The sequence below is a fragment of the Lampetra fluviatilis genome, chromosome 55 (assembly GCF_964198595.1).
Source record: "Lampetra fluviatilis chromosome 55, kcLamFluv1.1, whole genome shotgun sequence".
Classification (NCBI taxonomy): Eukaryota; Metazoa; Chordata; class Hyperoartia; order Petromyzontiformes; family Petromyzontidae; genus Lampetra; species Lampetra fluviatilis.
In genome coordinates, this window is record NC_136329.1 from 4,555,479 (window position 1) to 4,583,469 (window position 27,991).

At 50.5% G+C, this 27,991-nt stretch overlaps 1 protein-coding gene across 1 annotated transcript; it reads left to right on the plus strand.

Moving 5' to 3' along the window:
• Nucleotides 1-27,977, plus strand: LOC144950000 (sulfotransferase 1 family member D1-like). Its single transcript, XM_078879993.1, has 8 exons — nt 1-24; nt 9,831-9,984; nt 11,438-11,572; nt 13,016-13,113; nt 22,062-22,188; nt 23,038-23,132; nt 26,969-27,149; nt 27,829-27,977. The coding sequence occupies exons 2-8, from the start codon at nt 9,855-9,857 to the stop codon at nt 27,942-27,944; spliced, it is 882 nt and encodes a 293-aa protein (XP_078736119.1). The 5' UTR covers nt 1-24; nt 9,831-9,854; the 3' UTR covers nt 27,945-27,977.
• The last annotated feature ends 14 nt before the right edge of the window (nt 27,978-27,991 follow it).

Genomic DNA, 27,991 nt, shown 5'->3' on the forward strand with positions numbered 1-27,991 from the left:
GGTTGGTTCGTCGTCTGCGTTAAGGTGGGTTCATTCTTGTTCAGATGTTCATCCGTGTCGGGTGTTCATCAGCGTTCGTTTGTTCAACCGCGTTCAGGTTGTTCTTCCATGTCAATTCATCATTCGTGCCAGGTGTTCATCTGTGCCAGGTGGTCATCTGGTTGAGGTGTTCATCTGTGCCAGGTGTTCATCTGTGCCAGGCGTTCATCTGTGTGAGGTGTTCATCCGCGTTAAGGTGGTTCATGCGTGTTTAGGTGGTTCATGCGTGTTTAGGTGATCTTCCGTGTTAGGTGTTCATCTGCGGTCTGGTGTTCATCCATGTCAGATATACATCCACGTCCAGCTGTTTATCCGCATCCAGGTTCAACCTCGCCCAGGTTTGTTGAGCAGAACGGGTCACTTACTTGACATACAGGGGAACAACTTCTCTCTGTGTCAGTGTGAGTGTATTTGTTCGAGTGTCTGCGATTGAATCAACTGAGTGACACGATTGGCTATGTACGGTGCTAAAGAAGTTCAACATAAATGCATTTATAGACTCACACATAGACCCGTAGACTCACACAGAGACCCGTAGACTCACACAGAGACCCACAGACCCACATACAGACCCATAGTTTGTTGTGCTTTCCCCACACCTTCGATTATAAATAAATGCATGGAATGTGCGTGAGTGTGTCAAGAGTGCCTAGTGGGCACGCATTTAACTACAAACTGCACTACGAACCCGGCGACCCGAGTTCAATTCCCACTCATGGTCACCGACACCAGTGACAATTATTTGAACCGGTCTTAGGCCTCCCCCTAGGTCCACTCTGCCACATAATGAGAACCTGGTGCGGTGGTGTGTAGTAAAGATCGCCACAGGGGAGACAAAGGCGGCCGGACGTGGTGCTGGTCACCCACCCCTTCGTGTGCCACAGTGCCGGCCTTAACAGGTGCTCGCAAACAGCACTTGCCCCAAAAGTTTGTTAAGGCAATATGGTGGTGCCTTTGTCTTTTCTTTTGTTCGTTAGGATTGATTTGTTGAGATTACACAAAAAATAACAGCTATTTTTATTTTACCATATCAGACCCCACCGAGATTTATAGCAGCAGCCAAATAATTCTAAACGTGTGCCATTGATTCTAAACGCGGTAAAAAACCGGAGGATCCGGAGAAAAATCAATGTGACCACGGAGAGAGAGACACCTCAAAATTATCCAAATATGCAGAAGGGGTCGTCAGGTTCGGGATCAAACTCACGACCTCCTGTAAATTAGGCGAGGTATTTAACATGTCCTAGCCACCGTGGTGCCCACTGTGAATACATCAGAGAACTGAGATCCTGGGTTCAAAGTAGGGTGGTTAAAATCGATAACTCCCTCTCCCCACCTCTATCCCCCGAGCAGTGTGAATGGGTTCATCCGAGTTGAGTCTGTGATCAGCTGATCATCTGGTGGTGGTGGGGTAAAATGTGGATATGCCGGCCTCTTCCAACATTATTGACTTAAGTCAGCTTAGCAAATGATTCACCCGAACTACTGGAGAGGACATAGCGATGTTTGTAGCCAACCGTTCTCATCGGAGGTGCTGTGGAAGTGTAGGGGTGTTACGGAGGGGCTGTATACAATGGAATCAGATGGGAAAGAAACACAGTGGGCGTGGCTATGTCGGTGCACGGGCAAGTGCTCCCAGCGACGTCTGCATCGGGCAGCCTGGGGGGCTGACTCGGAGCGGGGGGTTTGGTATAAAAGGGGATGAACCGGAGGGCTCAGGGAGAGATGTTAAGCTAAACCAGTGAAGACGGAAGATCATCATAGATAGAGCCCTGGACTCCCCTGGATCGCCGCCCTTATCAGGGCCGCACAGGATCGAGCCAGTGGCGTGGTCCCGAGAGCCAGAGCCGGTGCTCTTGTCAGAGCTGGTCTGGGACTCCGGGTACCGTAAGCCCGACTTACCAGTGTCGGGCTAGCTAGCCTCCCCTAGCCCATTAGTGGAGGACCCAGAGGTAGGCTAGGTGTAGCTAGGGAGTGTATCCCCAGTTAGACGGGTGAGGGGGCCGATACCCCCTCCAGTGTTGTATGTCAGTGCTGTACTGTACCGACACGGAATAAATACGTGTGCCTCCAACCCCGGTGTCAAGGTCTCCTGGAACATTATTACATCTGGTGTTAGAAGTGATCATCCACGAACATGGACACGCGTCGGACAGCTCGTGCCAGGGTACCGGGGGAGCAGGACAACGCTGCAGAAGCTGAGCCCGAGATGGCTGAAGGCGACGCCGAGCAGCCGGGCCCGGATACGTTCACACCGCAGCGTCCGGATGGAGGGGAGCCGTCAGCAGATGGACTGCGGCAGGCTCACGCGAGACTGGCAGAGCTGCTCTACGCTGCTGCCGCCACGCTCGAACAAATTACGCGGCTGGGGGCTGGTGGACCGCCACGGAGCGACAACAGCCAACGACCAGCACGGGTTCCCGCCATTTCGACGGAGCCGGAGTTTGATTCTCCCGCCATCGCCGCAGCAGCTGCTGAGGGCGTGGCCGGGCTGAGCCTCGCGTCCGACGTCGGCCGTACAGTGGCTGCAACGTCATCGACAGCGGCCAGCGCGTCACCAGTGGCGACCGGCGATGCCACTCATCGTTCGCGCTGAAGCCGAAGCCGAGACGAGTGGCGGGAGCAACGGGGGGCGACCTTCCACTGCGGCCGCTGCATTACACCAACGTCAGCCTCCCCTCACGGAGTTTGTGGGTGAGGATGGAGACTGGGGCGGCTTCCAGCGGCGCTTCCTCGCACACCAGGAGATGGCGGAGTGGACCGATGCCGAAGCTCTCCGCGCGCTGCCGGCGCTGCTCGACAGCGATGCCCTCGCCACTCTCACCTCGGCGCCGAAAGACAAGCGTGCCACGCTGCAGATGGCACTGCAGTTGCTGGCTGCAGTCTACGGACCACCGTCTGACTGCAGACAGCTATTTTACGATCGTCAACGGGGTGCAAAGGAGTCGCCCCTGGCGTATCGCACGAGTCTCCTGGCGCTAGCAAGAACGGCCTTCCCGCGAATGGACGACGAAGGAGTGGACGCCATGGTCACCAAAAAGATACTCTTGCTGGCTGATGAATTGGACATTATCTTCCCTCCGGGCCGCACAACACCTCCACGCCAACTTACTCTCGCAGCGACGAAAGGCCAGCAAGGCGGCGACCGGTCGTGCTGTGGCTGCAGCCACCCTCCCGGCGGAGGAAATTTGCGCCATCGACCGTTAGCTAGAGTGGAGAGCGGGAGTACGGCCGGCTCGGGACGGACCGGGCCGCCTCGACCAGCCAACGTCATCGCCAGCGCTCCCGCGCTGCTACAATTGCGGCCTCCGGGGTCATGTCGCCTCGGGATGCCGCTCTCCTCGGCAGCGTGGGGCGACGCCGCGACAGGACGCCGCGCCTCCTCCCAAGCTCCAACAACATAACCCGGCGAGTCGCGGCACCCCTCATGTTTGGCCCACACACACACCCGTCACACACTCACGCACTGCAACGAACGGGGGGCCGAAATTGCACACCGTCGCGCCAACACGTACCACTGTGGGGACTAATATCCAACCCAGCCAGTGGTCCGTGTTGGCCCATCGCGTTGTGGCCGCGTCGTCGGGGTCGTCAGCCGTGGTGGGGCACATTGATGGGGTTGAGGTGCGCATCCTGGTCGATACGGGAGCATCGGCGACCATTATTTCGGAATTGATTTACAACATTCTTCCTGTTCAGAGCCGTCCTTTGCTGGCCGTTGATGTGCCATTCTCTGCTGCTAACAGGGGCTCACTGGGAATCATTGGACAAATTCGAGCGCAAATTTGTATCGGAGATATCAAATTATCTGGCCCAATTTTTGTCTCCTCCTCGCTGGCGGTTCCGTGCCTGCTGGGGACGGACTTCCTGGGCAAAATGCCGATCCGTATCTTAATCGACCAGGGCTGTATTGAGCTCCCGTCGGGCCGACGTTTGGCATTTCTGCCGTCTCCCTCTGCGGGTCGGACGGCGTTCGCGACGGTACCGGCGCTCGTTGACAGAACGGTACGCGTACCGCCGGGGGCCCAGATGCTGATGCCTCTTAAACTACGTCGGCCTTTCGCTAAAGGGATTGGGGACCAGGGGGTTCTGCTGGGCCCGTCCAGGGTCGGGGTTGGCGGACCTCATTCAATTCCGGCCCAGACCATCGTTAAGGGGGACGGGGACCCTTTCATCGCGGTCCTCAATGTGGGGTCGCGGACGGTGGTGCTTCCACAGGGGACCGTGCTTGCTCACGCAACGCCGGTGCCCTGTGAGGAACCCGTCGTAAATCACGTGAGCGCTGCCCCTCTGCCGCGACCACATACGGACAGTGATGAGGGGTGGCTCGAGGCGCTTTGTGCGGGATCGACGGACCTGTCGGACTTAGAGCGTCAAAAGTTTAAAACACTGCTGCGTGAATTTTCCGACGTTTTCAGTCGGAACAAATACGATCTGGGCTGTACTCATCTGCTGCGTCACCATATTGATACGGGTGACAGCGCGCCAATACGCACGAATCCTTTTCGGTTAAGTCCCGCCGAAAAGGACCATGTCAAATCGGCCGTTGATGACATGTTAGCCGCCGACATCATTTCTCCTTCTACCAGCCCTTGGGGAGCGCCGATTGTCTCAGTTAAAAAACATGACGGCTCGTTGCGGTTTTGCGTAGATTTTCGTCGCCTCAACAAAATTTTTGTTGCCGACGCATACCCGCTCCCACGGATAGACGAATCGCTTGACGCCTTGGCGAGGGCGCAATTCTTCTCCACATTGGATTTGCTTTCGGGATTCTGGCAGCTTCCTCTGGACGATGATTCGAAACCCAAAACTGCATTCCGTACACCGCACGGCCTGTTCCAAATCAACCGGTTGCCGATGGGACTCCACTCAGCGCCGGCAACTTTCCAGCGATTGATGGAATTGGTTTTGGCTGGGTTACAATGGGACTCGTGCTTAATTTATTTGGATGACATTATCGTCTTTAGCAAAACGTTCGACGAACATCTACAGAGGTTGCGGGCGGTTTTCCTCAAAATGCGGGCTGCTAATTTGAAATTTAAACCCCAAAAATGTAATTTGTTACGCGAATCCGTGCGTTATTTGGGACATATCATCGGACGCTCAGGTATTGCTACCGATCCCACCAAAACGCAGTGTGTCAGCTCCTGGCCGACTCCCACCTCTGTGGGAGAGGTCAGGAGTTTCGTTGGATTCGCGTCGTATTACCGACGGTTTGTCGCGGATTTTGCAATGATTGCAAAGCCCCTACACGCTTTGACATCGAAGGGGGTCCGGTTCCACTGGGGACAGGAGGAGGAGGCTGCCTTCCGATCCCTCCGGGACGCGCTGGTAAACGCTCCTCCCTTGGGTTACCCTGATTTTTCAAAACCCTTTTTGCTCGACATGGACGCGAGCAACACGGGTATTGGGGGCGTGCTTTCGCAGGTGGTTGACGGCGTGGAACGGGTAGTCGCGTACGGTAGTCGGGTGTTGTCTCTAGCGGAGCAAAGATATTGTGTCACCCGTCGGGAACTGTTGGCAATTGTTAACTTCATCCAACAGTATCGCCCATATCTGTACGGTCGGCATTTCACCGTCCGCACAGATCATGCGGCACTACAGTACGCCCTGCGAGTTCAACAACCATCGGGACAATTGTCTTGATGGTTGGAGATTCTCCAGGACTTCGATTTCGAAGCTACGTACCGTAAGGGCGTTCGCCACACCAATGCGGACGCTCTGTCACGGATGCCAACCACCTCCGAATGCGCATGCCTCCTGGGGTCGGGACGTTGCAGGCCTCCGAGTGAGATATCCGTTCCGGTCCTGGCGGCCGCCGCTGACGCAACGTTGATGACGGATTTGATTGCGCAACAGGGAAAAGATTCCCTGTTGGGGTTGCCTGTTGCTGAATGGGGGCGCCTCCAGATGGAGGATACCTCCCTCCTCGCGTTGCGTCGTCGCGTCGGAAGTGCTGGGCGGGGGAGGGGTGATGTCGACTCATGGGAGATGGTCCAGGGTCTGTTAATGCATTGGGACGGGAGATCCCATCGACACCGGCTGGTGGTCCCTTCTGGGTTGCGGGGTAAGGTGGTGTGGGCCGCTCATGAGCGCCTCCTCCACCTGGGGACTCAAAAGACCCTCGCCATGCTCCAGCTAGATTTTGTTTGGCCAGGCATGACAAGGGATGTCGGGGATCTGTTGGGGTCATGTCCTCGGTGTGCGCAACGTAAACCACCAGCACGGGAGTCTAACCCGCCTTTGCAATCCATCAAAGTTTCCAGGGTCAACGAGCTTGTCGTGCTTGATATCCTGGGCCCATTTCCCGCTACCCCCAGGGGCAACAGATATCTGTTGACCGGGGTGGAATATTTTACGCGCTGGCCTATGGCCTGGCCCCTTGACAACCAGTCGGCAGCAGCCATCGCGGAGGCCTTTGTCCAGGGATACGTCCTGGACAAAGGTGCTCCGGAGCGGCTGCTGACCGACCAGGGCAAAAAAATTTCTGGTAAACTCCTCCAAGAGGTCTGTGAGCTCCTGGGCACAAAAAAAATTCGTACCTCCCCATATCATCCGCAAACTGACGGGATGGTGGAGCGTCTGCATCAAACCATCACGTCGATGCTGTCCCAACAGGTCTCGGACTCACAGACCGATTGGGACCTTCAAATTCAAGGGGTCTTGGCAGCATATAGAATGGCTCCCCATGCGGCAACGGGATTTTCCCCCTTCTTCTTGATGTACGGCCGCGAACCTGACCCGCCTGTTCAGACCCAGCTGCAGATCTCCGCGCTGCGGGGTAAAACTAAATTGGCCGCCCACGTTAAATTCAATATTGCTAAATTAACAGAGGCATGGGAGGCTGCTATGCAAAATTCCGACCTCCGCCAGAAGGCTAACGAGAGGCTCAGGCTGGGTCGGGCGCACGTACTGCAGTGGAAACCAGGTGACAAGGCATGGTTACACTGTCCACAGGTACCGCTTGCAACCTCCTCTAAACTGGTGCGGCCGTGGCGAGGCCCTGTGGAGGTGGTTCAGGTTTTGCGGCCTCAGTGTGTACGCATCAAATGGGGGAAGCGGCGGTGGTTTGTGCACCCCTCCAGATTGAAACCCTTCGTTGCGGTCCAAGTTCCCACTTCACATACGCGTGGCCAGACATGTGGGGGGTCCACTGACTCGCAGGGTCCGTCTCCGCTGTTCTCACCTAACGTGCTGCCGGCTGTCCCGCCCCCAGGTGAACCGGGAGTGACGGGCTCACGCCCGACAACCCCTCCTGGGGATGCCAAGGGTCACGCGGCAACGGAAAGTGACTCACTCGGCCATGGACGGTTGCCACCCAACAGTCCGCCGTCCGGGGTTGCCCCGTGTGACGGGCCTGCTGCAAGAACGCGCGCAAAAATGCGCAGACTTTTGTGAGGCCCGGAGAAATGTACATATGTTGTGTTCATTTGTGTTGTGTGGGTGGTGTGTTTCCTGCACATTGGATTGTACATATGTTGTGTTCATTGTGTGTTGTGTGTGTGGTGTGTTCTCCTACAAATTGTATATAGGGTGCTCTTACGGTATTCGTATTTATTCAGGGGGGGTGCGCCGGGTTAATTCTCTTCTTGCTGTTGCGGTTCTTGTTGGTGTTCTTGTTGTTGTTATTGTTGAAAAAAATTGTGAGGCACACGCGGGTTCAAGGGGTAAATACACTTTTATTGTTGTTTTTTTTGCAGCCGGGACGGCTGCTAGCTGTACAGGGGGGGGGGGTGATGTAGGGGTGTTACGGAGGGGCTGTATACAATGGAATCAGATGGGAAAGAAACACAGTGGGCGTGGCTATGTCGGTGCACGGGCAGGTGCTCCCAGCGACGTCCGCATCGGGTAGCCTGGGGGGCTGACTCGGAGCGGGGGGTTTGGTATAAAAGGGGATGAGCCGGAGGGCTCAGGGAGAGATGTTAAGCTAAACCAGTGAAGACGGAAGATCATCATAGATAGAGCCCTGGACTCCCCTGGATCGCCGCCCTTATCAGGGCCCCACAGGATCGAGCCAGTGGCGTGGTCCCGAGAGCCAGAGCCGGTGCTCTTGTCAGAGCTGGTCTGGGACTCCAGGTACCGTAAGCCCGACTTACCAGTGTCGGGCTAGCTAGCCTCCCCCAGCCCATTAGTGGAGGACCCAGAGGTAGGCTAGGTGTAGATAGGGAGTGTATCCCCAGTTAGACGGGTGAGGGGGCCGATACCCCCTCCAGTGTTGTATGTCAGTGCTGTACTGTACCGACACGGAATAAATACGTGTGCCTCCAACCCCGGTGTCAAGGTCTCCTGGAACATTATTACAGAAGGATGATTATCTATGGGTCTCTATGTGAGTCTATGGGTCTCTGTGTGATGAGTTTATGGGTCTCTGCATGATGAGTCTATGGGTCTCTGCGTGATGAGTCTATGGGTTTCTGTGTGATGAGTCTATGGGTCTCTGCGTGATGAGTCTATGGGTCTCTGCGTGATGAGTCTATGGGTCTCTGTGTGATGAGTCTATGGGTCTCTATGTGAGTCTATGGGTCTCTATGTGAGTCTATGGGTCTGTGTGTGATGACTCTATGGGGTCTCTGTGTGGTGAGTCTATGGGTCTGTGTGACGATAGTATGGTTCTCTGTGTGAGTCTATGGTTCTCTGTCCGAGTCTATATGTATTGTATGTTGAACCTCTTTCACACTGTACGTAGCCAACCGTACTAATCGGAGGTAAGGGGGAAGTAAAACAAACTATAGGTGTCTGTGTGAATCTATGGGTAACTGTGAGAGTTTATGAGCATCTGTGTGATGAGTCTACGGTTCTCCATGTGATAAGTCTATGAGTCTCTGTGTAGTTATTCTACGAGTCTCTGTGTGATGAGTGTATGGGTCTCTGCGTGATTATTCTACGGATCTCTGCGTGATGAGTCTACGGGTCTCTGGGTGATGAGTCTTAGGGTCTCTGTGCAAGTCTGATGGGGTCACCGCTGAAACTCGGCATACACGTGGGCGGCTCAGCTTTTACTTTATTTACAAAGAGGCATAGTTACACGACCGCCACACCATTCTCTGATAGTTGGCGCCAAAATTGTGCTACAGAAGCATGGCATTGTGGGAGCCGAAGTACAGATAGTTATTTAATTTTAGCTTTGTTTCCCGTTCCGTGTGGTACACACGTACCACATAGCTTGAACACACGATATCACCCCCACTTCAAAGATAAAGATCCCCCGTGTAGCCTTAACAGACTGCTTGGCCAAGTGCTGCTAGAAAGTAGCAGCACCAATGGATGCGGGAATAGCACGCGAGGGGGTTGGTGGCCAGTACCACGCACGGCCGCTTTTGTCTCCCCAGCTGCGATGTTTTTACACACCACACCATGTCATAATTTGAGGTTTAGTGGTCCTAGAGGAGCAGGCACCAGGACCAGTTCAGATGACCGCTATAGCACCGCTCCCCCACACACTCGCCTTCACACAAACACAGCACACACGTGTGCGGGCAAGCACGCCTAGATTGCAACTGCGAGTTCGCGTTTTAAGTAAATGTAAAAAATATATTTCACGGAAGCTGGTTCGTAAGTGCGGGTGTTCATAAGTTGGATATTCGTAAGTCGATGACTGTCTGTCGCACAAGGGGCTTCTATTAGCAGTGTGTAGATCTGCAGAAGATCACTGATGAGCACCAATTTATACAAAACTCTGACTCAAACCCAGGTCTCCTGTGCTTACCAACAAAGTCCTCGGGATCAATAAACTGGGCAGACGACTCAACCAACGGCTCTCCTTCCTCCTCACCTGATCCCATCTCTCCCAGCATCCTACTTGCTGAGCTGCTGGTATGGAGAGGCCCAAACTTGAGCCGGTGCATGGAGTCTCCATGCTAGACTCCATAGCGAGGGACTGGAGCCTGGTGGAGTCGTTTAAAGCCAGGCCCGGAGATCTCCTGATTGCTACTTTCCCCAGGGCGGGTGAGTATTAATAGAAGCAGCAGCAGCATCATAATCAGAATCACCACCAGCTCCATTATCATCGTCGTCATCACCACCGCTGCTGCCACCACATTCACCACCTTCATAATCATCACCAAAATCGCGATGACAATCATAATCATCTTCATCACCATGATCAAAATTACCACGATAATCATTATTATAATCACCACCACCATCACTGTCTTAATACGGTACTCACTATAATCGCCACCACCTGCATCATCATCATCACCACCACCACCTTCATCACGACCACCGCCACCATCATTACAAATACGACATTCATAATCATCATCACCACCTCCACCTTCATCACCATGACAAGTTTCATTACAATGACTGCTACCACCATTATCTTCATCACCATAATCGCCATTACGATATTTATAATATAATCATCCTAACCACCACCATCACCACCACCTTCTTCACCACCACCACCACCACCTTCATCGCGACCACTGCTGCCACCATCATCACCATCATCACTACTGCTTCGACATTCATAATTTTGAAAACCACCAACATCACCGCCACCTCCATCACCAACACCACCACAACCACCACCTTCATCACCACTTCTACCATCTTCAAGACCACCACGAAGTGGAGGTGACGTCACTACGGCGCTTGTGCCAGGCTATGTGCACGTTAAGGCCACGTGAAGTGTCGAATGCCCACTGGCAGGAGGTCACAGGACAGACCGAGCAGGTGCCATGGGGTGAATGAATGATATGACTTGCCGGTGCACCACGTGTGCCCCCTGCTGTATCAACTTGCTATGTTTTAGCAACCCAGCGCTCTGCTCGTTTTTGTGAGCGTTGCTCCTCTGCCCTCCGTTGTTGCTGGAGGGCGACTGCCTCCAACTACCCAGTAGCGTCCTTCTCGAGCCTCCTCCACAGAGGCCGAACTTGACACCGCTGGTACCAGTCATCGGCAAGTCCACTCAGCTCCACATCCTCCTGTACCACGTCACTCCATCTCTTCTCTAGCCCGTGCAGCGCTCGTTTAGCCCCCTCTATCCGGCCGAACAAAAGTTGTTTAGGCAATACGGAGCTATTCATTGAACACGACGACTACCACATTCATCATCATAACTACTACCATCACAACCACCACCCTAAATAACCACCACTGCTACCACCGTCACCATTATCATCACTACTACAACATTAATAATTATCATAACCGCCACCATCATCATCACCACCGCCACCTTCATCACCAACATTGCTACCATCATTAACAGCACTACTACTAAATTCATAATCATTATGACCACCATCTTCATTACCACCAACTTCATTACCATCACTGCTACCATCATGATCAACATCACGACTCCCACATTCATAATCATCACCACCTTCATCTTTCCCCCCCTTCGCTCACCCCATGTCCCTACCCCCCACCCCCCTTACGCTCTTAGGCACCACGTGGACCCAGGAGATCGTGGATCTGATTCTGAGTGGAGTGGACGTGGAGTTCTGCAAACGCAGCCCTGTGTACGAGAGGATTATCTTCATGGAGTGGACGGGCATAAATTTCCTGATACGTCGCAAAGGTGATGAAAGCAGTGAACTAAACTCAACTATTGAATGTTTTACTTTTACCAGGTGTAAGTCCCCAATTGAGCTACGCATCTCTTTTTCAGATGCGACCAGGCCCACAAAGACCCACTCACAGAGACCCATACTAAAACTAAAATGTTTTATTTTATTTTACCAGGCAGAAGGCCCATTGAAATATGTATCTCTATTTCGGATGTTACCTGACCCATTGATACATATACTCAGATACCCACATTCATAGAGACCCGTACTAAAACCATTTTTTTTTTATTTTACTGGGTAAGGCCCCACTGAGCTATGTAGCCCTTTTTTAGAATTGTCTTCAAAATAAACTACTAATAATATCATCACCACGTGGAAATTGATTGCAGCCAAAAGCAAGTAGAATTGCTGATTCATAATAATGGTGCTTTTGGTCTAGATCACGAAAATGTGTCGTTATTAATAATACATGGTCTTGGGCGCCACCGTGGTTAGTAGATGTTAACTACCTCACCAAGTATACAGGAGCTGGTGGGTTCGATCCCGACCCTGACAATGCCCTGCTCTATATGTGGAGTTTACATGTTCATATATAAGCCACTTCGTTGATCTATTATTTGTGATAGCCAGGTCGCTTGTCAAAAAGAACAATATACAGCTCAGTGGACCTTAGGTTAGAATGCCTCCTACATATGGGTCTCTGTGCGAGTCTTCGGTAAGATGAATATGACTTAGTTTTTAATTTGTTTAATTTTTAAGTGGTTTGTTTACTTTTCCTAGACATTTCACTCTACTCGTGATTGTAGGAAACAGAGCTTTAGAACTCATCGGATTCTTCCAGCATGAATAAATATTCCGTGGCGAAGTTCTTTGGCACGTTGGCTACGAGATTTTTCATACCTCGACTGGTATACAGGAGGTTGTAGGTGCGACCCCGACCCTGACGCCTGCTGTATATTTGGAGTCTGTGTCACTTTCTCTCTCTCCCCGTGGTCGCGCGGATTTTTCTGCGGGTCCTCCGGTTTTTCCCCTCCACATTTAGAATGAACATCACGCGTTTAGAGTTATGTGGCTGCTGCTATGAATTTCCACGTGATGATAATCCGCCAATTTGTTGAGCTATTATTTGTGATAACTAGGTCGCTTTTGAAAAAAAAGAGCCACTATATCGCAGCTCATTCGGGGGCCTTAGACCTGGTAAAGTAAAAATAAAAGTTTAGTTTAAATATTCTGATTGTGATTGTGATTCATCTTCTTGGTTCTTTCGGTAAAGTCACGTAGGAGGGAAGTAATAAAATAATAAAAATAAAACATAATAAAATAATTCTCACGACGTTTCGGCCACAATGCAAGTAGCCGTGACTTTACCGAAAGAACCAAGAAGATGAATCCCTGCAGTCACGAAAGCTTTGAATCGAAATGTGATTGTGATGTTCCTGGTCGCGTGGCTCCAGGAGTGGAGGTGCTGAATGATTTGCCATCTCCTCGCACGATTAAGACTCACCTGCCCTACCAGCTGGTGCCTTCCTCATTTTGGGACAACGATTGCAAGGTGGACCACCATCACCACCATCACCACCACCATCACCACCACCACACTTAGTCTATTGCTTGCTTTTGCAGGCTCACCTTCATTGGCATCACGATTATACGTTTGGTTAGCCAGGTCACCTCCATGTATATTGTGGGTTCAAGTCTATCGAGAGAAATTGAGACCATTCACCAGAGGCGATACAATAGGGTTGGTCTGGTTTTATTGTTTAGACAAGCCACTCTGCCAGTTTTCGCGCATTAGTGCATCTCGAAAACATCTCGGAGGTGCAATTACAATGTGTTACAGGAGGACCCCTTCATCAGAACACTCACACCTAAGCCTACGTGTCCCAGAACACATTCAAACACCCTTAAGGTACTTCAAGCCTTAGATGGCGTTTACCACCCGCTTTGGGCTGAATTCAGAAACAACCTGAATCCAGGGTGAAGCTCGACCCCCGCGGGTCGAGGGCCACCACAGGCCGGACTCCGTCGCCAGAGCAGAGGAAGCGAGCCAGGCGCCTGCTCGCTCCATCCCACCATAGGGTGGCGCTAGAGGCACCCTCCTCGTGCTGCTCTCCCCTCCCCAGAGGTCGCAAACGGGTTTTGATTCCTTACCCGTACCCGGCCGCACCAGGGTCGCAAACGGGTACCCGATAGCCGGCCGGGTACGGGTAACCGGGTACGGGTAGCTGGGTATCGGGTAGGGTACGGGTATCGGGTACCCGATTGCGACCTTTAGGATGAAGCCATGTTGCAGGCGGGGGTGGGTTGATTCTAGGAACTTGAATTGTGAGAAGAGACAAGACGTTGGGAAATGAGTGACAAACGGTTACTCACCAGTAACTCATGGCCTACCCGTACCCGTACCTGGCCGCACCAGGGTCGCAAACGGGTACCCGTACCCGTACCCGGCCGGGTACGGGTAGCCAGGTATCGGGTAGGGTACGGGTATCGGGTACCCGATTGCGACCTCTGCCCCTCCCCTTCTGCTGAATGTCCTTGCCCTTCTCTGCTCCCCACCGGGCGTCCACTAAAATTCACGCAGGGAATGCTAATAGAGACTATGGTGCATTATAAAAAGACACTTATTTTCCTATCAGCTCTCTAACGGCACAGTCCATTCTACTGCCGAGCTGCTACTTACCGCCTGAAGCTTGGCTGCTTCCTTGGACCGCTCCGCTCTCCACTGCTGGCTGGAGCCCGAGAGCAGAGATGCTTGTGACTGGGCTCATCCTGCATTCACCCTGCCCCTCTTTTGTGTGGTGGGGTGATCCCTATTTACACCGGTCAACAAAAAAAAAACATTTTTTCCTGGCCTGGACTTTTGCAGCTGTTCTAGACTAATTTCAGGGTGCTGATTCCAAATCTGATCTCAGATTTGCTCTATCACATCATTTTTATGCTATCGGCATACCCCATTTTCATTGATTTTACCCGAAATTGACTCTGTCACTTATGATTGCAAGTTGTTGCGAGTCAGTGACTGCTTTAGTGTTCAAATATGGTGCTGTATTTTTAGGATAGTGTGTTTATAATATAATTTCATGTAGATATCCACATTTATTTAATATTTTTCTTCTGCAGTTTTTATTGAAAATTTAATATTTATATCTCAAAAACCTGAGGTGATAGACAAAACCTGATGCCAGATTTGGAATCAGCACCCCAACATTACCTTAAAACCGTTGGAATACCTTATGCCAGAAAAAGTGTGTTGACCAGTGTTATAGGAAGCTGGGCTGGGGTGGGCTCGCTCAATCGTGATTGACACCTTGATGGAATCTGGTCTCCCACCTGTTCCAAACACATTATTCCAACTTGCTGCACGCCTTTATAATTTTAATTACTCCGTGGACGTGGTTCCATCTCTCCTCCCTGCCTCCCAGAAAACTGCCTTTCCATAACCCCTTCCCCTCCTCTGAGTCCAACTGAGTTGGACTCCTCTGAGTCCAACTCGTCCTCTGAGTGAACAGCAATCACCAAATCATCAGCAAACGTAACATACTTCGCCAATAGGGAGCCATCCCTCGACCACACACGGGCATCGATCAGTCTCCCATTTTATCTGTACCAGATAGAAATTCCTCAGGTATAGCCATGGAAAACTTCTCAAACTATGTGGTCAAAGATGATGTTAATTGATGTTGGAGCCAGATGCCATCCCTGTTGCACCCTAAGCTATGCAGGGAATGGCTCCGACTCCTGGCCATCTAGCTTCACCCTTGCCTGCCCACCACACTGAGAAGATAGATGCCCCTGTAGTTGTTACAATCTCTTTGGTCCCCCGTCTTAAAGAAGAGAACCACCAGGGCATCCTTCTAATCTTGTAGAACCCATCCTGTGGTCGAGACAGTTGTGATGACGTCATGTAGGGCAGTCTGTATTGAAATGCCAACCTCCCTCAGCATTTCGCTTGGGACATGGTCTCTGCCTAGCTCTTTACCTGGTCTCAGACTCCGGATCGCCCCTCGCACTTCCTCCACAAATCGAACGTCAGCCTACCACTCTCAAGAGGTGGCTAGTTCTGACAATATTTAAGGCACCACAGACATAGCAAGGGTCGTTCCCACCTTGCCCCGTGATGTTGTCTGGGCTGATGGAATTCCCTTCCCAAGACCTCACAAATGCTCTGCAAACCTGCAGACCTGTTCCTGTGGGTCGGAGATTGAATTACCATTCTTTTCGTTAAAGATGGTAAACGGAAAGGCATTGCAAGTTGCTTTTTTGATGGAATTAAATAGTGATTTGTGATTGTGGGCTATTGAGGCATATTCCATCTACTCAGCAACTCGCGGCCAGCACTCATCCTTGCAGTGCTGCACAGCTCTCCGAATCTCCGAGTGAAGGCTGCGGTAAGCCTCCTCATTCTCCGATGTTGGATGTTGTAATCGATAGGAGTGGGCCTGTTATTTTCTCTCAACCAGCCGGCACACCTCCTTCTTCAGCCAGGGTCTCTGGGGAGGTCTGGACCGCATACCCAATGCAGCTGTTGTAACTGCATGTGCCACAGTCCTGAACCTCACCCATTTCCCCTCAGCAACAGAAGGAGGGGGGACGATGCCAACCCCATCTGCAAGCGATCTTGAAATTCCTGCTTGAAATCATCCTCAGATAGCTGAAACCAGGCCACTGTGGTTTTGAATGGGGTCTTAGATGGACACCCACCACCGGAGTGGAGGAATGGCAGCTGTATCTTACAGATGATAAGTCGATGGTCAGTGGGCAGATCAGCTCCAAGGTAGGTCCTGGTGTCAAGGACATGGGCTCGCATCCACTTGTCTGTAATTATATAGTCCAGCAAATGTTCTTGCTTAGACCCGGTGTACATCCATTATGTTGTGTGGATGCGCCCATGCTGGAACAGCTTCTTCGTAATAACAAGCCCATGGACTGCACAGAAGTCTAGCAGCCTCCTACCATTATTATTGAGCTGATCAGGCCCATGCCTTCCGATCACTCCAACCGAGATGTCTGCGTCATGACCCACACCGGCATTAAAGTCACACAACAGGATGACTCTATCCCGAGGGGCTACTTTAGCTAGCACCTGGGACAGGAGGTTATTGAAGGCGTCTGACTTATCGGCCTTGTCTGCATGCCTCGACTGATGTTCATTTTCGGTGTGTAAATGTAACCGTCCTGCGCTATCCCTCTCCTCCCATGTTCATTACGTTGGGACGAGCTAGTTAATTAATGCAAAAAAACAACAATAATAGTATATGAGTTCGGAGGTGATGAGTGGACACTGTGTATTGTGTTCTGACCTCCTTATGAGAATCGGATGACTCCACCACCAAGGGACACCAGAGGATTGTGTGACTGCAACTCTTTATTTCAAAGGTGTTCTTCTGAGGAGCATTCGCGCATCTGTAATTTTGACCAGGTGCACAGCAATCAACCCCAATTCACAGCATCTCACTTCTCAACCCCTGTACTGTACAGCGTACACACGAATCTCAATAATGATAACAGCACTTATCATATACAATTGTAGTGACATAGCATGGGTTACTACGTAGCATAGCGCTGGTTGCTGACAGAGAAGGGGATCTAGAATTGCAGCAGCCCTGACTGACAGCAGGTCATGTGATAAGCGAGAGAGAGAGATGTAAGGGAATGGTTACAGAGGGGGCAGGGGAGAGAAGCCGGGAACCTTGCTAGTAGGTTCTGGAAAGGGGGCATGGCTGGAGCGGAGCGAGGCCACGCTGGGAGGATAAAAGTGAACCCCGAGCGAAGGCTCGGGGCTGTCATCGTGAGTGGGATCCTGTCGTGCTGTTGGATTCTTCACCGCCATTTACATCTTCACCTTCTCGGTGTTGTCAGTCAGGCAGTCTGCCAGTTGTCCTGACTGGAAGCTGTAGTTACTTATGTGAACTGAGAAGGCTGTTAATAAATAGAATGCCTCCTACTCCTAGTCAGAGCCGGCCCAGCCACTAAGCGACCCTTGCAATTGCAAAGGGCCCCGTGGCCAGCAGAGGGCCCCCTAGAGTCACTGCTTGCTAGTGGGTGAAAAAAATCATACATCAAAGGGGCCTCCAACCAAATTTAGCTTAGGGCCCCCAAAGGTCTAGGGCCGGTTCTGCTCCTAGTGTATCCGAGTGAGTCACTACACAATTGTATAACATCTGAAAGATTTAACACTTAACAAAAACTTCTTCAATGTTTAACATTTAACAAAACTATCTTCTAGAAACATCTAGAGTATTTTCGAAATACTATATTCTAGTCAGCCACTGTGATAATACTGCACAAATAAAAAAATATAATACAATATTTATTAATCCAAATATATTTATCTAACATCCACTTGGCAAATAATTTTAAATAGCCTAAATATATGAAGCAACTATTTTTTCTTATATCTTAATCAAAACAATATTTACCAAAAATACAAAAAAATTCTGCTCGCTCCATCAACTCAATGTTAAATTAAAAGTTGCAGGACGGCCATTTTGTAAGGGTTTATTTACCAACAATATAACTACATAAAACACAAATTTGAATAAACTATCAGAAAAAAACCTCCTATTTTTACTATTATAACATTCAAATCACATTCTCATGATTATATATAACAAATGATATTGAACTTATCAAACTAAACAAGTTATTGCAACTTGTATAAATTAATTGAGTACTGTCACGAGTGTGTCGCCGCCATCTTGTTTTTAAAATTTGCCGCGCTAGAACGGCAAAATAAATCATACAACTCAAAAGAAATCAACTTATCATACCTGTAATTTTAACCAGATGCACAGCAATCAATCCCAATTCACACCATCTCACTGCTCAATCCCTGTACTGACGGGATTTAATGCAAGTGTTGATATTCTAGAACCAGGCCCGAATTAAATTATTATTTATCTATGTTTCAACGGAGCTGTAAATCTGTGTGTTACCTATACAGCGTCCACCCGAATCTGAATAGGTGCCCTGTACGCTGAATGAATTACTCACAAGACCCTATGAGCGCAATCCATTGTCAATATTACTTTCATACTCTTCGGTTTTTTGGTAAAGTGACGTAGATAAAAAATTCTAATAAAATAATAATAAATGAAAATAACTCAATGCATTATTATTTTATTTTATTATTATTTTTTACCTACGTGACTTTACCGAAAAAACTTAAGAGTATGAATCCTTGCAGTCACGAAAGCTTCAAATCTAGAATATTACTTTCATTCACAATTATACTTGTGGTTCATTTACATTAAGCCCATACCGGCTACAGAAGAAACCACCACCACCATTCCTTGCCTCTTGTTTACGGGGACGTGAGCCCACAGTATGATCTGGCTTACAGTGTCCCACAACTCACCATCACGCTCCTACATCCTCTGCATGCTTTTTTTCAAAGGAAGTGCCACTCCCTGTTGTTTCGTAGCTTTCTGCCCCGAGTTGATCCACTCCTCATGATGAGTGGAGCCACAACCGGACCTCCTGTATTCCACAGAGGTCAAGGCATTACCAGTCCAACTCCTGGCAGAGCAGTGGCAGCATCTCCTTCGCAACGAGAGTCCTAACATTCCACGTGGCAAATCGCATTGTTCTCCTGTTCCTGGAACCCTGAGAGGGGGGGTTCAGTCTCCTCGCTCTGCCGAATGGAGTTTGGCCATGAGGCGTCATGGACACCTGTCCCCCTGGTCTCTAGCACGAGCTTATGTCGGTGTTTCCACCGTGGTGCTATACGCTATGCTAAGAAAGCCAAGATGCACCACAGACTACAGTACATACACTACAGTACACCATACTACAGTACACCATACAAAACAGTACACCCACACTACAGTAAAACCCCGCTAAGTACACCACGCTATTGAACAATTTACAATAATGCACAAGATGCTGTATCGCACAATACTTTATACAGTACACCACATTAAACCGAAACAATGCACACAAGCATACACAGATGCTACACACGCACACAGATACACAAACACACATACACGAGGACACAAATAATATACACACAAATAATCATCAGCACCACCATCATCACCACGACCACCATCATCATCACCACCACCACCAGCACCATCATCTCTGCATCCTGAAGCTTCCGGAGACGGCACAGGTGGTGGCTTGGGGGAAGTTAAACGTGCGGGACCTGAGGACGGAATGACATCACTCCCCTGAGGATCAACCTCAGTGGGGGCACACCTCAGCTCGCCTGACACACTCGATACTTGGCCCCTGCGTAGTTGAGATGAGATAAATTCACGCGGCGCGATGAAAGGCTTGAGGCGAGAGGGATGAACAAACCAAATCCATCGAGCCCACTTATGTTTGGAAATACGGAGACCCCTCAGCTGGTCATTTGCCAATTGACGTGAATTGGAATTTTCCCTGGAAGCCTCGCGCGCTTCCGAAAGCCTCTGAAGGGTAAGGGGTATGGACTCTAAAATTGTAGATTTAGCCTTGTTTGGACATCAATGAGGGGATCGTGTTCTCTCCCGTACATAACAAAAAAATGGCGAGTAGCCGGTGGACGCGTGAGGCCTTTCTATAGGCAGCCATGACCCCAGGAATATGCAAGTCCCAGTCAAGCTGGGACTCGCTGACCTGATGGCTCAACATGGAAGACAGAGTCCTATGCAACTGCTCCACCATTCCATCCGTCTGGGGGTGGTAGGGCGACGTACGCACTTTCTTTGTTCCCAACAAATCACGCACCTCTCTCAGCAATTTAGAAGAATTAGTTTTACCCTGATCAGTCAGAAGACGCTCAGGGGCCCCCTTGTTCATCACAAAGCCATCGAGGAATGCCTCCGTGATGGCCGCAGCTGACTGATTGGGAAGTGGCCAGGCCATCGGCCACCAAGAAAAATTTTCGATGCCCACGAATAAATACTTATTCCCACGAGGGGTGGTAGGAAATGGACCAAGGATATCAAGAGCGACCAGCTCATTCATGCGGGAAACTCAGATGGATTGCAACGGTGGACAACAGGGTTTAGACGGGGGTTTCTGCCGCGCGCACTGAACACACACCTTCAATACATTAGTGACATCTTCCGCCATGCTGGACCAGAAGTAGTCGAGCTTAAGTGTGGCTAGCGTCTTATGCACACCCAGGTGCAGCGGTTGCTAGTGCACCGCCCAATGATTTTACCCCGCAGGGAAGTGGGCACGACAATGTTGTAATGGCACAACCCTCCGTCCCAATGCATGAGCAACCCGCCTCGATTCCCACCCCCGTCCGCCCCCTTGACACGGCGTCGTAACTTAAACAGGGAAGCATCCTCAAGCTAGAGGCGTCCCCACACCGCATGGTCCAAGCCAATAACGACATCACACGCCGATGCTCCACCGACGGGGCCTCACTCCCTTTCTCCAGGGTCACCATCCTCTGGGCTATCTGAGGAATAACGCCTTCTTCATCCTCGTTGTCTGACAACGTCCTGGTATGTAGTCTGCTTCGCACAAGCATAACCTAACTTGGCCTATCTTACTGACAATAGAACGTTTGGCCACTTTTGACACCAGTTCCAATGAGTCACAGATGTAGACTTGGAGGCAACACATTTATTCAGTTCCAACACACGAGGTAACTTTCCCCTTAACAGAATAACAACCTACGGTAGTGACCACCAGACTAACTACACGAGTTACAACGTAACTGCTACTACGGACCGGGACTAACAACTTCAGCCTGGGTTGCACGTGTTGGAGACTTGTTGAATGGAAAACGTAGACGAAGGGTTTCTTCCAGGATGAACAACAACCCTGGTCCCTCTCGGGACCCGACTTATATTATCTGTGGCGTGCCCGGCTCCGCCCTTGGCCACGTCCACCTTCCAGAATCCTTGGGAAGGATCTGGGTCCCAATCACTTGAGCAGCCCTAGCCCCCTCTTAGGGCCCCTTTGTAGACTTAACTGGCCACGTGTCTTCTCGGGTTAAAAAGAGTTCCATGGCCTCGAATAACCTCATCCTTCGGCCGGCACCAACACACCCTGTCCTGTAGGGTCGGCACTTCATGCCAAGCGTGGTGCCATCTAGCGCTATCATTCAGCGCTCACCGGGCCCCTCTAGGGCCGGTACTAAACCCACACAACTGTGGTATCCGCGATCTTGTTACACCGCACACCGTGCCTCTCTATGATCGGCACTGCACCCAGCATGTTGACATCCAGTGATGTCACTACATATACCGGCGTGGTACTCAGATTGTTATATTTATAAACCATTCAAAATGGGCTTTTCGGACCAATATTTGTCTGAAACCTCCCCCCAGATCTGTTTGCCAACGGAGAACTTACCATGAGTCCACGACTCCAGGCGACATAGCTCTGAGGGTCATTGGAAAACAAAAACACCACCATCACGATGAGGTCACAATCCTTCGGTGGGGGTGGGGGGAGGCGAGGCCTTGCCTGGTAAAAAAGAAAATGCAGTTTTAGTTTAGTGCCTCCCTGTGCCACTCTCCCCAATCCCTACATCTGCTGTCTCCTCCCCAGGTGATCTACATCGCACGTAATGCCAAGGACAACGCCGTATCCGCCTTCCACTTTAACCGAATGAACAAGTTTCATCCGGAGCCCGGCACCTGGGAGGAATACCTGCATCGTTTCATAACCGGAAATGGTGAAGGCACCTGGGTTATTGCAACCACAGTCCCTGCTGGTCCCCCACTACTATACTGGTAGTGAGGAACCGAATTCATTTCACGGGGCCTGCAACTTCATTTCAACATGAACATGCACACATACACATGTAGGTACAAAGATTCCTGATTTAGCTTTAACAGACTGTTGGGGCAAGTGCTGCTAGCGAGCAGCACCTATAGAGGCCGGCACAGAACACGAATGGGAGGGTGGCCAGCACCACGCCCGACCGCCTTTGTTTCCCTAGTGACGATGTTTGCATACCACACCAGGTACTCATTTGAGGCTGAGTTGACCTAGGAGAGGCCCAAGACAGGTTCAGATAAATCGTCACTGGTGTCGGCCGTGAGCAGGAATACAAACATTGCAATCACGATTAATTAACTTATACGTTGCAAACTAAGTAAAACATCACTTAGTCTGCAAGAGAGCTGTTTCCACTGCTAATACAGAAAACATAATGGAAACAAAGCCCAGCGGAGGTATAAACGCTCATGAATGGGCATCACTCATTGGCTGCGGGCATGGCTCAGCCCCCACTTACAAGCGCTCAGATTGGTCGAAATTGGCGCCCGCTTGCACAACGTAAACATATACCATTATATCAACATGTTTACGTTAATAGAAACCATGGGGAGTTCTATGGGAGGGCGAAACATTAATCTAAAAACCGTTAACAGATGCCACACTGTTAACCGATGGACTACTGGACATGTCAAATACTTTATAGTCCTGACCAGCCATCTGACCTAGAGTGATGCAATTTATTGCCCCCTGACGTGACTTTTTAACGTGCCAACACGGTCGCTCCACCTCATCCTTCCCACAGTGTGCTGGGGCTCGTGGTATGATCACGTGACTGGGTGGTGGAACATGAGGGAGCGACACCGGATTCTCTACCTCTTCTTCGAGGACATGAAGGAAGTAAGGTCGCAGAGCAGTCTAGGACATAAGTAGCACGGCTCTAAGACTTAAAAATGAATTTAAAAAATATGTATTCTTATCCAAATAAAACATTCAGAGGTCTGGGTGGGAGGGAATTGTTGTGTGGGCTGAACTTGGTTGACATCACAAGCATGAGTTGATGCATGTGTAGGGGACTGTACAGAGATAGTGCTAGAAGGCATAGGTTGAGATATTTAGGAACAGATGGCCAGAATGCACTCAACTCACTATTCAATGAAGAACACACCTGTTATAGTAGAGTGGTGGGCGGGCACTGTTCGTTATAGTATATGAGGGAGCGAGGCCCGCAGTCAGATAGCTTGCTCCGGGACTAATCGATGACCAAGGTGGAAACCATCAGGACTGAATGTTCGTGAAACAATTTGGTTGGAAACCATCGGGGCTGAAAATAGCCGTAGTAATTACGTTTGTGGTGGTTGTTACACTCGGAACTGCAAATACATTATGATAGAAATTAAGTTTCTGATTCTACAAAATGAAGTGGAATTTAGTTTATGGTATCCCGTAAGAAGACCCAGAGAGGAGCTCTATTGGAAGAAAAGGTGTCGTCCCTAAGTGCCCTGGGTCCCCAAGACCCAGAACTCTGCGGGAGCAGGACCCTGCTGGCAGCTAAGTGCCTGAAGGAGGTGGATGCCCCGCCACAGACTGGGGAATCAGAATCGTTGAGGCAGGAGAGCAGGAGAGCTGCAAACAGATAGCAGAAAGAGTGGACCGCCTTACCTCTGCAAATGGTCAGTTGCTGACGGCGATCATCGAGGAGAGAAAGGAGGATACAGCCGATGCTGCGTGGCCTGAGCAGCCACCAATCTTCCATATCACTGAGCCGGAGCAGCAGCTAATTTCCACCGAGTCAACATTGTCAGCCTGGAGATGGAGCCACCGCTTCCCCTTGCCACGCAGCATGCTGCAATTCTAGAGACTTAGCCATGTCCGCCACCCACCATGTGGCGAGCTAAAGCTCCACGGATGCAGCCTCCACCTCCCCTTGCAATGCAGTGGAATGAGACAACAGACGAGAGCAAATCAACCTGTCCGGCCGATGTCACGAGTTGCATCGTGGACCTCAGCCACCTCACCGACGCAGGAGCTACGTCCAGCGGTGATCCGAGCCGAAGACGAGTCGCGCGAGCTACTACCAGGGACCTCCACTGAAACAACCCGAGGTCTAGCAGAGCGCCTATGAAGGATGGGACCCTTGAAATAATTCACGGCTACCGGAGGCGACTGGGCAGCGTTTGTTAAAAGATTTGAGGCCACTGCCAAAGTCAGCAGATGGAGTGAGGAGGAGGCCCTTCAAGCACTGCCCACGGTGCTCGACAACGGAGTGTTAACAGCCTTCTACACGATTCCAGAGAGGCAGCGTGCTATGCTATGACAGGAGTCTGATGAGATGGCAGAGATTTTCTCTCGTCCGTCTAGCACCAGAGAGCAATTTTCATCCCGGGTATAATCAGTGCCTTGTTGGCACTCGCAAATGTGGCATTCCCGTGGATGGACGAGGCAGCCCGGCACTCGCTGGTGATGGAGCGGATGCAAAAGCTCATCCAAGGGAGTGGCCTTGTGCAACCGACTGTGCCGGAAAGCGACCAGACTTCGATGTGGTTCGCGAAGTGCCTCCGAGACCACGGAGAAGCAAGAGGGCTATTTCAGGTGGTGACACAGGTGACAGATACAACGGAGAGCAGAGGAGCCAGAGGACCAACGGAACCGACAGGAGCAGTGACAACAGCAGGCGACCTTGGAGGAGATGGCAGTGGACATCCAGTAATTGAACAGGCCAAGGCGTGATCGACAACAGCAGCGACCCTGGCAGACCCACAGAGGGACCCGGGATCACGCGAAGATCAACTGCTACCACTGCAGGAGGTCGGGCCACATCGCAAGAGGATGCTGATAGTGAAGTCGACTCGAAACAACAAAGCCATCTCCGAGCCACATCGTGGAACTTCACAAGAAAGAATCAGGAACGACCTCAATGAAGATCAGCAGGAAGGGGGAGGCCGACAGAGTCATCCAAGAAAGCGCCGGAGAGGAGCGTCGCTTGGAAGGACGTTTCATTCAACCACACACACACATTGATGGTTATCAGTGGATATGAGAGTACCTTGTGGTTGCTTATTGCCTTGTGTTGAAATGTCTCCCCTTAACAGAGTAGTTAACATAATGGTTAGCTTCATTGACCATACCTGCGGTTCGCAGCGGTCATTGTTGGTCATTACCCCTCACCTCCCTTGCATAAAGGGCCTATGTTATGCGTTGACCTAGAAGTTAAATGTAAAAAATTCCATGTTCCCAGGGAAAATTCCCTTGGGAGATCCCATAGTCCACTTGTGTTCAGTCCACTATTGCCAACATTTTTGTTGTAGCCTGAATGGCTATGTTTCTCATTGGGCGGGGGCGATGTAAGGGACTGGACAGAGAAAGTGCTCGGAACAGGTGGCCAGAAGGCACTGTACTAATTATTGAATAATTATTAAATAAAGAACACACGTGTTATAGTAGAGTGGGGCAGTCACTGTCTGATAGGAGCGGGGCCGAGCGAGTATATAAGGGGGAGTGAGCCGCGCGGTCGGATCGCTTGCTCTGGGGCTTATCGACGACCACGGTGGACGACATTGGGGCTGACCATTCGTGAACAACCTGGTGGAAGCCATGTGGACTGAAGAGAGCCGTAGCAATTACAGGTGTGGCAGTTGTTACGCTCGGAACTATAAATACGTTACAATAGAAATAAAGTTTCTATTTATATAAAATGGACACTTTTATATATGAATTATGTATTGGAGTATGAATTTATTATGTACACAATACATAATAAATTCATACTCACAACCGAGTTCGATTCCTGCTCACGGCCAAAACCGGTGATGATTCGCTGAACCGGTTCTGGGCTGCACATAGGTCAACTCAGCCTCAAAATGAGTACCTGGCGAGTGTGTAGTAAACATTGCTACTCAGGGAGACAAAAGCGGGCGGGTGTGTTGCTGGTCACCCACCCTCTCGTGAGCCGCACCAGCCTTCATAGGTGCTACTCGCTAACAGCCAATTGCCCCAACATTCTGTTCAGGCTCTAAGGGGGATCTTTGTCTTTGTTTTTGTATTGTGAGCCGGCCCAGACTGGCGTTAGGGCAGCAGTCCATAGGGCAAATGCCCCGGTGGGGCCGGTCAAGTAAGATCAGAGTAAAACAATTAATAGATTTTTATTTAAATATTTTAGTTTCAAAAGTAGGCTTTCGCGACGAATATTATTCATAATAGAGGTTTGCAAGTCGCCAGATGATGCTGGATGTAATTGTCCAGTGAAACGTCGTACTCAAACTGAAAATTTTGTGGATTCACTCTTCAACACACCGGTGGGCTGAAGTCGTAGCTATTTGCCATTTTGTTTACGGGACAAATCCCTTACTGATTGGCCATGTCGGGTAGTGGAGGGTTTCGACACATTCATACTTATGCGATCGAACCCAAAAAAAAACTATATTATGAAAATATTTTAATTGCCTCTAATGTGTACTCTTCATTGTTTATTTACGCTCTCAGTTGGCCAGTAAGTCCCCGGTAGAATTCGGCAGCCCCCAATTACTTTTCCTCGCCGGCGGCCCCACCCATTAGTGATTTTGGACCCATTCCGAAATGGTACCAATGAGGATTTCCATGGATAAATTGGGGCCTGCTGTGTTTCTTTACAAAACGTCAGGGGACCCGATTTGTTTAGTCCCACAGCCTCGTTACTGATTGTGAACATACTGTAATTCTCCCCCCACCCCCCCTCTTCCTCCGTTGTGTGTGCTGAGGACCCCATGTGTGAGGTGTCCCGCATCGCTCGCTTCCTGGAGCGGCCACTGTCCGAGCAGCAGCTGCGTGAGGTGGTGAAGCTCACCTCCTTCCCCGTGATGCGCGACAACCCCATGACGAACTACCGCACCGTGCCCACCGACTTCTTGGACCACTCCTTGTCACCCTTCATGCGCAAGGGTAAAGATCACAAGGTTTTTGGAGGCTCAATCGGACACACGGTGATTTTGATGAAGGTGGTGGTAGGATGGGAATGATCTTCATACCAGCGGTTTCAAGATCGGCCATTGTGGAGCAGGATGCTCGTGAAGGCCGCTCCTGTGTAGTTGGAGGCAGTCGCTCTCCAGCAACAATGAAGGGCAGAGTAGCGATGCTCATTAAAAGGAGCGGAGCATCGGGGGGCTTAAACACAGTAAATTGGCATAGTAGGGGGCACAGGTGGTGCATCTGCCAGTCATTTCAGTCAGTCAACCTATGGCACCTGGGTCTGTCACATGACATCCTCCCAGCGGACATTCAACACGTCACATGGCCTTAAAGTGCACATAGCCTGACACAAGTGCCTGGATGACGTCACCACTACTTAGTGGCGAATGGCGGTTGTTGTTGATGGTGATATTAAGACAACCCCCACGAAGAATTACAGCACCATACCTCAGCCAACCGAGTTCGATTCCCACTCACGGCCAACACCGGTGATGATTCGTGTAAACATGACCACTGGGGAGATAAAGTCTGTCGAGCATGTTGATGACCACCCAAGCAATCGTGTGACTTCATAGGTGCTCACTAACAGAATTTGCCCCAACATTTTATGAAATCTATATGGGGGATCTTTGTCTTTGTTTTGTCTGTGCAGGGGATGTGGGTGACTGGAGGAATCACTTCTCTGCGGCTCAGTTGGAGGCCTTTGAGCAGCACTACAAAGAGAAAATGGCCGCCACTGACCTGCGCCTGAGGGACAGCCTGCCCTGAAGGCCCGCATCTCTCCCTCTGCTCCTGCATGTATCCATTGTCTTATT

Coding starts and splice junctions, on each gene's coding strand:
- LOC144950000 (XM_078879993.1), top strand. CDS start 9,855: ATGGAGAGGCCCAAACTTGAGCCGGTGCATGGAGTCTCCATGCTAGAC. Junction 22,189..23,037: donor TCGTTTCATAACCGGAAATG/GTGAAGGCACCT, acceptor TCCTTCCCACAG/TGTGCTGGGGCTCGTGGTAT. Junction 27,150..27,828: donor GTCACCCTTCATGCGCAAGG/GTAAAGATCACA, acceptor TTGTCTGTGCAG/GGGATGTGGGTGACTGGAGG.